General features: G+C 53.9%; 1 protein-coding gene and 1 long non-coding RNA gene across 5 annotated transcripts; one reads left to right on the forward strand and one right to left on the reverse strand.

Annotated features, from left to right (window-relative positions):
• The first annotated feature begins 860 nt into the window (after positions 1–860).
• On the forward strand, positions 861–1,478 carry LOC127461235 (uncharacterized). Of its 3 annotated transcripts, none has more exons than XR_007899996.1 (4): positions 861–966; positions 1,051–1,108; positions 1,195–1,309; positions 1,425–1,478. It is a non-coding gene; the product is annotated as an uncharacterized LOC127461235 (long non-coding RNA). The 3 variants fall into 3 exon arrangements; XR_007899994.1 differs by having other exon boundaries at positions 873–952; positions 1,066–1,108; XR_007899995.1 differs by having other exon boundaries at positions 907–932.
• Positions 1,479–6,779: 5,301 nt separating this feature from the next.
• SMAGP (small cell adhesion glycoprotein) lies at positions 6,780–13,245 on the reverse strand. 2 transcript variants are annotated; one of them, XM_051768860.1, is made up of 4 exons: positions 13,112–13,245; positions 9,406–9,469; positions 9,144–9,218; positions 6,780–8,397 (listed from the first exon to the last, which is right to left on the reverse strand). In XM_051768860.1, the coding sequence occupies exons 2-4, from the start codon at positions 9,434–9,436 to the stop codon at positions 8,216–8,218; spliced, it is 288 nt and encodes a 95-aa protein (XP_051624820.1). In that variant the 5' UTR covers positions 9,437–9,469; positions 13,112–13,245; the 3' UTR covers positions 6,780–8,215. The 2 variants fall into 2 exon arrangements, with proteins under 2 accessions (XP_051624820.1, XP_051624819.1); XM_051768859.1 differs by lacking the exon at positions 13,112–13,245 and adding an exon at positions 9,980–11,085.
• Positions 13,246–13,360: the final 115 nt, after the last annotated feature.

Here is a 13,360-nt window from a genome sequence, read left to right on the forward strand (position 1 = left end):
ATATTAATTTTTATATATTTTTCTATCTAATATCTAATATATATTTTTATATATTTTATATGATATACATTTTTATATATTTCTGTCTAATATATTTTTCTATAAAGCATATATTTAGCATATATTTCTATATAATATATAAAATATATCTTTTTCTATATAACACGTGTATTTCTCTAAAATATATATTTTTCTATATTATATATAATATTTATTTTTCTATACATTTTTCTATAATATATATTTCTATATCATGTATTTTTCTATAAAATAGATATATTTCTATCTAATATATATAATATATATTTTCCTACATGTTTTTATATAATATGTATTTTTCTTTCAAATATATTGTATATATTTTTCTATATCATGTATATTTTTCTATATAATATATATTATAAACTATAATATTTTACTCCATATTCTATATTACTTTTATAATACACAACTATTATTTTATTAATATTTATTACGTGTATTAGCATACCCTATATATTTCTAAATAAGCATTATTATTAATATTCTCTTAACATTTACAATCCTGTATATTTTTATCACATAACGTCATACATAACACAGATTTCCGTTATTTTATTTATCATTATTGGTTATTTTTATATATTTTGACAGCGTGCATTATAAACTTCTTTTTGCTGTTTTGTCAATCTTTTATTAAATATTATGTATTTTAATAATGATTTAAGTTAAATAATATTTTTTCTTACTGCATTTGATATTAAATTTGTATCAATTTATGCACAAACACAGAACTTATTATATTATTATTATTTTTATACATTATTTTATATATATTTTATATATATATATAATATATTATTATATTCTCAATATTTGGTGTTATTCTCTATATTTTATATTGATTTTAAACAGGACTTTTCACTCCCCTGGCACAGGTGAGACCCCGACAGGTGAGACCCACCTGGCACAGGTGAGACCCCCCAGGTGACCCTGGCACAGGTGAGTCCCACAGGTGACCCTGGCACAGGTGAGACCCACAGGTGACCCTGGCACAGGTGAGTCCCACAGGTGACCCTGGCACAGGTGAGACCCCAACAGGTGACCCTGGCACAGGTGAGTCCCACAGGTGACCCTGGCACAGGTGAGTCCTGACAGGTGACCCTGGCACAGGTGAGTCCCACAGGTGACCCTGGCACAGGTGAGTCCTGACAGGTGACCCTGGCACAGGTGAGTCCCACAGGTGACCCTGGCACAGGTGAGTCCCACAGGTGACCCTGGCACAGGTGAGTCCCCACAGGTGACCCTGGCACAGGTGAGACCCCAACAGGTGACCCTGGCACAGGTGAGTCCTAACAGGTGACCCTGGCACAGGTGAGACCCCCCAGGTGACCCTGGCACAGGTGAGTCCTCACAGGTGACCCTGGCACAGGTGAGTCCCACAGGTGACCCTGGCACAGGTGAGTCCCACAGGTGACCCTGGCACAGGTGAGTCCTCACAGGTGACCCTGGCACAGGTGAGACCCCACAGGTGACCCCTCTCTCCAGCCCCTCCTTAGGGCCCCCCGTCACCTCCAGCCCCCCCAGACCCCCCTCAGAGCCCCCCCGGACTGGATTAGGGACCCGCCCGTCCCTCTCAGCCCCCCCAAGTCCCGCCTGAGGGTCCCCCTTCTCCTCCAGACCCCCCCTTTAGGGAACCCCCCGACCCTATTTGGGGACCCCCCTGCCCTCCTGTCCCCCGAGACCCCGCCTGGGTCCCCCCTCCTCTCCAGGTCCCCTTGGAGACCCCCGACCCTATTTAGGGACCCCCCTTAGGGATCCCCCTCCCCTCCAGCCCCTCAAGCCCCCCTTAGAGACCCCCCGACCCTATTTAAGGACCCCCCTACCCTCCAGAGCCCCTTTGGAGCCCCCCTGACCCTATTTAGGGATCCCCCTCCCCTCCAGAGCCCCCAGGACCCCCTTAGAGTTCCCCTGACCCTATTTATGGACCCCCCTTCCCTCCAGCCCCCCCGGACCCCGACTGGATATCCCCCGAAAGACCCTATTTAGGGACCCCCCTCCCCTCCAGACCCCCTTTAGAGCCCCCCCGACCCTATTTAGGGACCTCCCTCCCCTCCAGCCCCCCAAAGCGCCCCTCAGGGCCCCTTTAAGGGACGCCCCCCCCCCTTCCCGCGGCCCCTTTAAGAGCGCTCGGCCCCGCCCCTCCCCCATGACGTCACAGCGCGCTCATCCTGCCCCGCCCCCTCGTCCTCCTCCTCTTCCTCCTCCCGCTCCTCCCCCCCCGCCGTCACCCGGGAGCCGCCGCCGCCCAGGAAGGGTCGGGGGGGTTCGGAGAAGGCCGGGAGGGGGTCTGGGGATCGCCCCTTCCCCGTTTTACCGGCCCCTCGATACCCCCGAGCCCCCCATCTCGGGGACGCGGCGCCATTAAGGGCGCCTGAGGGCGCGGGGCGGGGCTTGGGGAGCGCAGGCCAATGGGAGGGCGCCTGAGGGCGCGGGGCGGGGCTTGGGGAACGCAGGCCAATGGGAGGGCGCCTGAGGGCGCGGGGCGGGGCTTGGGGAACGCAGGCCAATGGGAGGGCACCTGAGGGCGCGGGGCGGGGCTTGGGGAGCGCAGGCCAATGGGAGGGCGCGTGAGGGCGCGGGGCGGGGCTTGAGATGTGTGGGCCAATGGGAGGGCGCGTGAGGGCGCGGGGCGGGGCTTGGGACGTGTGGGCCAATGGGAGGGCGGCGAGGGGAGGCGGGGCGAGAGTTGCCATGGCGACGAACGCGCGGCCTCGCTTTAACCCCGGGGGGGGCGAGAAAGAGACCCCGGGGGGGTCAAGGGGGGGTCAAGGGTGGGTCAAGGGGGGGGTTTTGGGGGCATGGGGGGGTCTGTCGGGGGTCCCTTGGACACCTTCCGTGGGCCGGGGGGGACCTGAGAGCTCACCTGGGCAGGGACACCTTCCACAGCCCAGGTGGGACCTGAGAGCTCACCTGGTTCCCTTGGACACCTTCCACAGCCCAGGTGGGACCCAAAGCTCACCTGGTTCCCATAGGTACAGCAGCTTCGAGGTGAGTGCAGGTGCATCCATGGAATTGGGGGGGGGGAAGGTTTTCCCAAAGGGAAAATCTCCTTTCCAGACGGAAAATCCCCTTCCTAGGGGTAATATCTCCTTCCCAGAGGGAAAATTCCCTCCCCGGCAGTGGGGGGACCCCTGGGACCTTCCCTTCCCTCCCCGCTCACCTTCTCCCACATTTCCTCCTCCAGGAAGGGATATCCCGGGATTTTTAAATTTTTTTTTAAATCCTAAGATTTTTTTTTAATCCAAATAATCTGGGATTCTCCGCCCATCAGCTCCAATCAGAGCCGTGATCAGACCCAGCTCCCGCGGGATCATCCCATCCCATCCCATCCCATCCCATCCCATCCCACCCCATCCCATCCCCTCCATCCCATCCCACCCATCCCACCCCATCCCATCCCATCCCATCCCACCCACCCCATCCCATCCCATCCCCTCCATCCCATCCCATCCATCCCATCCCACCCCATCCCATCCCATCAATCCCATCCCATCCCATCCCCTCCATCCCATCCCATCCCATCCCATCCCCTCCCATCCCATCCCATCCCACCCCCATCCCATCCCATCCCACCCCATCCCATCCCACCCATCCCACCCCATCCCATCCCAACCCATCCCATCCCCTCCATCCCATCAATCCCATCCCATCCCATCCCACCCCATCCCATCCCATCCCATCCCATCCCATCCCATCCCCTCCATCCCATCCCACCCATCCCACCCCATCCCATCCCATCCCATCCCACCCCATCCCATCCCCTCCATCCCATCAATCCCATCCCATCCCATCCATCCCATCAATCCCATCCCATCCCATCCCACCCCATCCCATCCCACCCATCCCATCCCATCCCATCCCATCCCATCCCATCCCATCCCATCCCATCCCATCCCATCCCATCCCATCCCATCCCACTCCATCCCACCCCATCCCATCCCATCCCATCCCATCCCACTCCATCCCACCCCATCCCATCCCATCCCATCCCATCCCATCCCATCCCATCCCATCCCATCCCATCCCATCCCAACCCGGGTGTAACCGGAGCTCGATTAACGATCCCACGAGTTTTAACCCAAACCCGGTGGTTTTGCCCCAAAATTCCTCCAATCTGCTGGAGAGGCCGGTGTTTGTCTGTCCCGGGGTCCGTGGGAATCATTGATCCACGCACAGATCCACTGGGATAGGGGGGTGTTTGGGCCTGGGATGGGTTAGGAGGGGGGTTATCAGTGGGTTTATCAATAGGGGGTTTATCAATGAGTTTATCAATAGCTTGTTCAGCAATGGGTTTATCCAGAGGTGGTTCATCAATGAGTTTATCAATAGCTTGTTTATCAATGGGTTTATCCATACGTGGTTTACCAATGGGTTTATCAATAGCTTGTTTATCGATGGTTTTATCCACAGGTGGTTCATCAATGGGTTTATCAATAGCTTCTTTACCAATGGGTTTATCTATAAGTGGTTTATCAATGGGTTTATCAGTAGCTTGTTCATCAATGGGTTTATCAATAGCTTCTTTACCAATGGGTTTATCTATAAGCGGCTTATCAAAGGATTTATCCCCAGGTGGTTTATCAATGGGTTTATCAATAACTTGTCTATCAATGGGATGTTGGTGAATGGGGTTTTTATGAATGGGATGTTTGTAAATTGCTGGTGAGTGGGTTTATCAATGGGTTTATTGATGGGTTTATCAATGGATTTATCGATGGGCCTATCAATGGGTTTATTGATGGGTTTATCAATAGATTTATAGATGGGTCTATCAATGGGGTTATCAATGGGTTTATCAGTGGGTTAATTAATGGGTTTATCAATGAATTTGCTAAGCCTATCAATGGATTTATTGATAGGTTTATCAATCGGTTAATTAATGGGTTTATCAATGGATTTATTAAGCCTATCAATGGGTTTATTGATGGGCCTATCAATGGATTTATTGATGGATTTATAAATGGGTTTATCAATGGATTTATTAGTGGGCCTATCAGTGGGTTTATTGATGGGTTTATCAATCGGTTAATTAATAGGTTTATCAATGGATTTATTAAGCCTATCAATGGGTTTATTGATGGGTTTATCAATAGACTTATTGATGGGTCTGTCGATGGATTTATCGATGGGTCTATCAATGGGTTTATCAATGGATTTACTGATGGGTCTATCAATGGATCTATCATTGCATTTATCAATGGATTCATCGATGAGTCTATCAATGGTTTTATCAATGGATTTATTGATGGGTTTATCAATGGGTTTACTGATGGGTTTATCGATGGGTTTATTGATGGATCTATTAATGGGTTTATCAATGGATTTATTGATGGGTCTATTAATGGGCTAATTGATGGGTTTATCAGTGGATCTTTTGGTATTGATGGGTTTATCGATGGGTTTATCAATGGATTTTTTGATACCAATGGGTTTATCAATGGATTTATCGATGGATTTATTGGTGACTTTATCAATGAGTTTATTAATGGGTCTATCAATGGGTTTATTAATGGGGCTGTCGATGGCTCTATCAATGGGTCTATCAATGGTTTATCAATGGATTTATTGATAGACCTATCAGTGGGTTTATCAATGGATTTATTGATGGGTTTATCAATGGATTTTTTTGATATTAATGCATTTACTGATGGGTTTATCAATGGGTTTATTGATGAGTTTATCAATGGATTTATCAATGTGTCTATCAATGCGTTTACTGATGGGTCTATCAATGGGTCTATCAATGGGTCTATCAATGGGTCTATCAATGGATTTATCGATGGGTCTATCAATGGATTTATTGATGGGTTTATCAATAGGCCTATCAATGGGTTTATCAATAGGCCTATCAATGGGTTTATCAATAGGTCTATCAATGGGTTTATCAATGGGTTTATCAATAGGCCTATCAATGGGTTTATCAATGGGTTTATCAATAGGTCTATCAATGGGTTTATCAATAGGTCTATCAATGGGTTTATCAATAGGTCTATCAATGGGTTTATCAATAGGTCTATCAATGGGTTTATCAATGGGTTTATCAATAGGCCTATCGATGGGTTTATCAGTGGGTCTATCGATGGGTTTATCAATGGGTTTATCAATGGGTTTATCAGTGGGTCTCTCAATGACTCGTCTCTGCACTGATAACCGAAGCACATCCCAAGACCATTTCAGGGCTCCTCAATATTTTGGGGGGTTTCTCCCCTTTCCGTTGTTTGTTTGTCGAGGGAAGGGCTCGGATCCGACTGCTTTGGATCCGACTGCTTTGGATCCGACTCTGTTTGATCCGACTCCGTTGGATCCGGCTGCTTTGGATCCGACTCCTTTGGATCCAACTCTGATCCGACTCCTTTGGATCCAACTCTGTTTGATCCGACTCCTTTGGATCCGACTCCGTTGGATCCGGCTGCTTTGGATCCGACTCCTTTGGATCTGACTCCGTTTGATCCGACTCCTTTGGATCCAACTCCTTTGGATCCGACTCCATTGGATCCGACTCTGTTTGATCCGACTCCTTTGGATCCGACTCCTTTGGATCCGACCCCGTTTGATCCGACCCCGTTTGATCCGACTCCTTTGGATCCGACTCTGTTTGATCCGACTCCTTTGGATCCGACTCTGTTTGATCCGACCCCGTTTGATCCGACCCCGTTTGATCCGACCCCGTTTGATCCGACTCCGTTGGATCCGACTCCGTTGGATCCGACCCCGTTTGATCCCAACATTTCCCTCCCCTCAGCCCTGGGGGTGTGACCCCCCCACCCCCCGACCGCCCCAGCCCTTTGTGCTGCCCCCAACTCGGGGGCTTTTTGTGCCGAAAACGCCGAAAAAGGGAATTAAAGGCTGTTCTGAAAATGTGGATAAAGCGGAAGTTTGGAATTGTCCCCTGAGAAAGCCCCTGGCTGCTGCGAGCTGGGGGTTCCCCCACCTGCCTTCCCCCTTCCTGCCGGGCTGGGAACTGCCTTTTTGGGGGGGTTAGTGTTTTTGGGGGGATTTGGGGTTTTCCCACCCCTGGGCACACGCTGGTTGATTTTCCTCCCCTGCTTGGCTTCATAAATTAACGGGGGGGGGGAAAGAAAAACCCCAAGAAAGCAGCTCAGCTTTGGGGAGATCCCCAAATCCAGGGAATTCACATAGAACCCCCAGATCCAAGAAATTTAAGCAAATCCCCAAATCCGGGATATTTGGGTGGACCCCCCCCAACTCCAGGGAATTTAGGCACATCCCCAAATCCAGGATATTTGGGCAGATCCCAACTCCGGAGAATTCAAGCAGATTCCAAAATCCAAGAAATTTCGGCAGATTCCCAAATCCAGGAGGTTCAGGCAGATCCCAACTCCAGGGAATTCAAGCAGAGCACCCAAATCCAAGAAATTTTGGCAGATTCCCAAATCCAGGGAATTCAGGTAGAGCCCCCAAATCCAAGAAATTTAAGCACATCCCCAAATCCAGGATATTTCGGCAGAGCTCCAGCTCCGGGGAACTTGTGGGGATCCCCAATTCCAGGAAATTCAGGCAGATCCCACATCCAGAATCTGGGCAGGTCTCAACTCCAGGAAGTTTGAGGCAGATTCCCAGTTTAGGCCAATCCCCAAATCCAAGAAATTTCGACAGACCCCCAGCTCCAGGATATTTAGGCAGATCCAGGGAATTCAGGCAGACCCCCAACTCCAGGGAATTCAGGTAGAGTCTCTAAATCCAAGAAATTTAGGTCAGACCCTCAACTTTTGGATATTTAGGCAGATCCAGGGAATTCAGGCAGACCCCCAACTCCAGGATATTTAGGCAGACCCCCCCCAACTCCAGGGAATTCAGGCAGATCCCTGACACCGGGGAATTCAGACAGACCCCCAGCTCCAGGGAATTTCGACAGACCCCCAGCTCCAGGATATTTAGGCAACTCCAGGGAATTCCAGGCAGACCCCCAACTCCACGATATTTAGGCAGATCCAGGGAATTCAGGCAGATCCCCAGCTCCAGGGAATTGCAGGCAGCCCCCCAGCTCCAGGGAATTCAGGCAGATCCCCAACTCCAGGGAATTCAGGCAGATCCCCAGCTCCAGGGAATTCAGGCAGCCCCCCAGCTCCAGGGAATTCAGGCAGACCCCCAACTCCAGGGAATTGCAGGCAGCCCCCCAGCTCCAGGGCACCCCGGGCCCTGCCCCTGTGTCTCAGATGAAATATTCCTCCTTGTCCTTGCCCGGGGGCTCCTGGCCCGGCTCCAGCTCCGGCCCCGGCCCCGGCCCCGGCTCGGGCCGCTCGTAGGTGAGGTAGGAGCCCCTGTTCCGGTACAGGTACAGCCCGATCACCGACAGCGCCGTCAGCAGCGTCAGGAACACCAGCGTCAGGGTCACTGCGGGATTGAGCGGGATTGAGTGGGATGGAGCGGGATTCAGGAACACCAGGGTCAGGGTCACTGCGGGGGGAACCAGGATTGAGCAGGATTCAGGAACACCAGCGTCAGGGTCACTGCGGGATTGAGCGGGATTGAGTGGGATTGAGCGGGATTCAGGAACACCAGGGGCAGGGTCACTGCGGGAGGAGGAACACCAGGGTCAGGGTCACTGCGGGGGGAACCAGGATTGAGCGGGATTCAGGAACACCAGGGTCAGGGTCACTGCGGGAGGAACAGCAGGGTGAGGGTCACTGCGGGAGGGACCGGGATTGAGCGGGATTGAGTGGGATGGAGCGGGATTGAGCGGGATTGAAAGGGATTGAGCAGGATTCAGGAACACCAGGGTGAGGGTCACTGCGGGATTGAGTGGGATTGGGTGGGATTCAGGAACACCAGGGTGAGGGTCACTGCGGGAGGAGGAACACCAGGGGAAGGGTCACTGCGGGGGGAGGGAGCGGGATTGAGCGGGATTGAGCAGGACTGAGCGGGATTGAGCGGGATTGAGCGGGTTTGGGCGGGATGGAGCAGGATTGAGCAGGATTGAGTGGGATTTAGGGGGATTGAGCGGGATTTAGGGGGATTGAGCGGGATTGAGTGGGATCGAGCGGGATTGAGTGGGATGGAGCGGGACTGAGCGGGATGGAGCGGGATTGAGCAGGATTTGGTGGGATTTAGCCCCGGAATTGCGGAGGGAAGAGCCTCACCCGCGATGACGGCGGTGTCGGCGTCCTCGCTGCCGCGGGGGGTGAGAGCCTTCCTCAGGTCCGGGGTCGTCAGGTCTTCCTCGGGAAAGGGGGAGAGGAAGGTCAGGAAGGGCCCAAAGCAGGGCCGGAGCCCGGGGTGACCCCGGGGGAAGGGGCTGGAAAAGGGATTCCAGGGGTTCCAGGGTTTCCGGGGATTCCGGGGATTCCGGGGATTCCGGGGATTCCAGGGTTTCCAGGGATTCCGGGGATTCCGGGGGCTCACCTGCGCTCAGGTGGGAAGGGGGTCCCTCCATTCCTTCCGGGGGAGGGGCTGGGATCCGCCAGAGCTGCCAAAAACAGGGATAAAAGGGGTGAATTCCCACTCTGTTCCCCGTCACCTGCGCTCAGGTGGGAACGAGCCCCTTCCTTAGATCGGCTCCTTCCAGGGGAGGGGCTGGGATCCGTCAGGGCTGACAAAAACAGGGATAAATCCCCACGGAACAGCCCGAAACGGCTCGAAATTGCCCCAAATCCGGGGCAGGGAAGGACCAGCCCCCGACCGGCTTCGTTCCCAAACTTTGAGAGCTTCAAATTGCCAGAAACGCCTCGAAATTGCCCCAAATCCGCGGCAGGGAAAAAAACAGCCCCCGAATGGTTTTGCTCCCGAGCTCTGAGAGCTTCAAATTGCCCGAAACGGCTCGAAATTGTCCCAAATCCGGGGCAGGAAAAAAACAGCCCCCGACCGGCTTCGCTCCCGAACTTCGAGAGCTTCAAATCGCCCGAAACGGCTCGAAATTGCCCCAAATCCGGGGCCGGGGGGCGACGCCTCGGCCGGAACGCTGAGCCGCCGGACCCACCTCGGCTCTGCCCGACGGGGACCCCCCCGGGACCCCCCAAAAACGGTTCCCGCGGCGGCTCCGGCGCTGCCCGAGGGCTGCGGGGTCGGTGACTCAGCGGGTCGGGAGCGGATCGGATTTAAGCGTTTATTTCTTTTTAAAGAACAAAAGAGGAAATGGAGCGGCGGGAGCTCGGCCCAGGGCCAGGAGCGGAGGGGAGGGTGGGGAATTCGGGGCCGAGGGAGGCGCGGGAATTCCCAAATTCTCCCAAAAAATTAATTTTCTCCGCCCCCGGCTCGGGCTCGGCCGCTCGCTAAACTCCGCTTTACCTGAGCCCAGCTTTGCTTTAAACCCAGTTTCTCTTTAAACACAATTTTGCTCTAAGCCTGGTTTTAATTTAAACCCAGTTTCCCTTTAAACCCAGCTTTGCTTTAAACCCAGTTTCCCTTTAAACCCAGCTTTGCTTTAAACCCAGTTTCCCTTTAAACCCTGGTTCCCTTTAAACCCAGTTTCCCTTTAAACCCATCTTTCCTTTAAACCCATCTTTCCTTTAAACCCAGTTTCCCTTTAAACGCAGCTTTGCTTTAAACCCAGCTTTGCTTAAAACCGGTTTTTTTAAAAAACCGCCTTTAAAATCCCTCTTTGTTTCCATTTAATTCACTTTTAATTTGTTTACTTTAAACCCGGTTTTGCCGTGTCGCTTTAAACCCGGCTTTTCTTTTAAACCCTGCTTCTCATTAAACCCGATTTTATTTCCAACCCGGTTTTCCTTTCGACCTGGTTTTGCTTCAGTCCCGGCGTCGCGTTCGGTCCGGCTTTTCTTTAAACTTGATTTTGTTTTAAATCCCTCTCGCTTTAAACCCGAGTTTGCTTCAAGTCCGGCCTTTCATTAAACCAAACCCTGAATTAAACCCGATTTTGCTTTAAAACCTCCCTTCCTTTAAATCCACTTCGCTTTAAAGACGATTTTGCTTTAAACCCAGTTTCGCGTTAAATCCGGGTTTGCCTCGAACCCCGCTCTGGGTTAAACCCTGTTCTGCTTTAAACCCGGGTTTGTTTTAAGCCCGACTGCTCGTTTTAAACCCGGCTTTGCTCCTGGGGAGGCCGCGGGTCCTTCCCAAAGCCGAGCCCGACCTTCCCGCGGAGCAGCCGCTGCTCGGGGGCGGCCTCGGAGCCCAAACCGGGCCCAGTTTCCCAAAAAAAGATCGGGATTTAAGGGAAAAAGAGGAAAAGGCGCCGCTGGACGGGACGGGAGCGGCCCCGAGCCCCAGGGAGGTTCCTTGGGAAGAGTCCGGGTGGGAAACACAAACCAGTTCCGCGCCCACAGCACCCGAAAACCGGGAATCTGGGATTCAAAGCGCCCGGAAAACGGAGTCCTGGGACCCGCGTAAGGGAATTCTGGGACCCGCCGGGGGTTTAAAGGGAATTTTCTCGGAGGGAAAGGCTCAAATTCCGTCAAAGAATCCGTGGCTGTGGAGCGGAGCTGCTCGGGCTCTGTCCCGGGGGAGGGGGGGATGATCCCTGTGGATCCCGTCTCGGGATCACGGAAAAGAACTCGCCAAAAAAACCCCAAATTCGGGAAGGATCCGGCGCTTCCCAGCGCGGAAAAGCAACCGCGGGGTGTTGGGCGGGGCCGGGCCGGGATGCGGCCGGTGGGAAGCGGGGGGGGGACTCATTCCCGGCTGGATCCCCACAGATCCCGACGGATTTTCCGCGCGTTCTTAGAGCAGGGTTGTGGGGAAACCCTCCTCTTCCTCGTTCCCGGGCTCCGGAGCCATTCCCGAGGGAAACCTCTCCCTGTTCCACCGCTCTGATCCCAAAAACTCCTCCGAGGAGCACCGGGGATGCAGCCCCCCCCCCCATTCCCAGTCCCATTCCCAGTCCCGTTCCCATTCCCAGCGGCTGGAGAACGGGATGAGCAAACCAGGGTTTTTTTGGGAATGCTCGGCCCCTCCCCATTCCCATTCCCATTCCCACCGCAGGGTGGGATCAGCGAACCAGCCCCACAGTTGCTTTTGGGGGTGCTCAGGGACACCTTCCCAGCCCCACATTCCCATTTCCATCCCCATCCCCATCCCCATTCCCATTCCCACTCCCATTCCCATTCCTGGTGGATAGAGGGTGGGATAAACAAACCATCCTCACGGGGGTTTTTGGGGGGTGTTTGGCAGCCCCCCATTCCCATCCCCATTCCCGGCGGGTAGAGGACGGGATGAGCAAACCAAGGTTTTTTTGGGGGGAATGCTCGGCCCCTCCCCATTCCCATTCCCATTCCCATTCCCATTCCCATTCCCATTCCCACCGCAGGAGGGGGTCAGCGAACCAGCCCCACAGTTGCTTTTGGGGGGGCTCAGCAGCACCTTCCCAGCCCCTCCTTCCCATCCCCATTCCCACTCTCAGCCCCAGCCCCAGCCCCAGCCCCATTCCCATCCCCATTCCCATCCCATTCCCATTCCCATCCCCATCCCCACTCCCATTCCCACTCCCATCCCCATCCCCATTCCCATTCCCATTCCCATTCCCATCCCCATCCCCACTCCCATTCCCACTCCCATCCCCATCCCCATTCCCATCCCATCCCCATCCCCATTCCCATCCCATCCCCATCCCCATTCCCACTCCCACTCCCATCCCCATCCCCATCCCCATCCCATCCCCACTCCCATTCCCACTCCCATCCCCATCCCCATTCCCATCCCCATCCCCATCCCCATCCCCATCCCCATCCCCACTCCCATCCCCATCCCCATCCCCATCCCATCCCCATTCCCACTCCCATCCCACTCCCACTCCCGTTCCCGTTCCCAGCGCACGGAGGGCGGGAGGAGCCGCTCCCCCTCATTCCTCCCCCGGGCTGATCCCCCGGGATCAGCACTTTTGGCTCCCTCCTGTTCCCCCCGTTCCAGCTTTCCTGCCGGATTTCCCGCTTTCCGCCTCCCCCCGCGCCCGGATCCGGCCTTTTCCTTCCCCTCCCGCCCCAAATCCCGCTGGAAAACGCGCGGCCGATCCCGGCCCAAACCCGCCTCGCTCCGCGTTCCCGCAGGATCCCGGCGGTGCCCCCCGGTCCCGATCCCCGTTCCCTTCGCATCCCCCCGCTCCAAACCCCCCGGGAACCGGGAATTCCGGGGGCACATCCCGGGACCCTGCCCTTACCTGGCGGCCCCGCGCGGCTCCGGGCGGTGCCCAGGTGAGGGCGGTGCCTTTCCCGGCCTCACCTTTCCAGTTCGGCCGGAACGAGGAGCGGCCCCGGGGATCCTCCCCCCTTCCCCTCCCGTTAACCCCTCGCTGGCTGCGGGGCGAGGTTTTGGGGGGGAAAACGGGGGGATTTGGGGGCGCGGGAGGGGAAAATCGGGGTGTTTGGGATTTTCTTTTGCGGGACGGCTTTTCCCTGAGTGCCGTGTG

Source organism: Manacus candei, unplaced genomic scaffold (assembly GCF_025592945.1).
Source record: "Manacus candei isolate 608988 ecotype Guabito, Panama unplaced genomic scaffold, ASM2559294v1 h1tg000098l, whole genome shotgun sequence".
NCBI classification, from domain to species: domain Eukaryota; kingdom Metazoa; phylum Chordata; class Aves; order Passeriformes; family Pipridae; genus Manacus; species Manacus candei.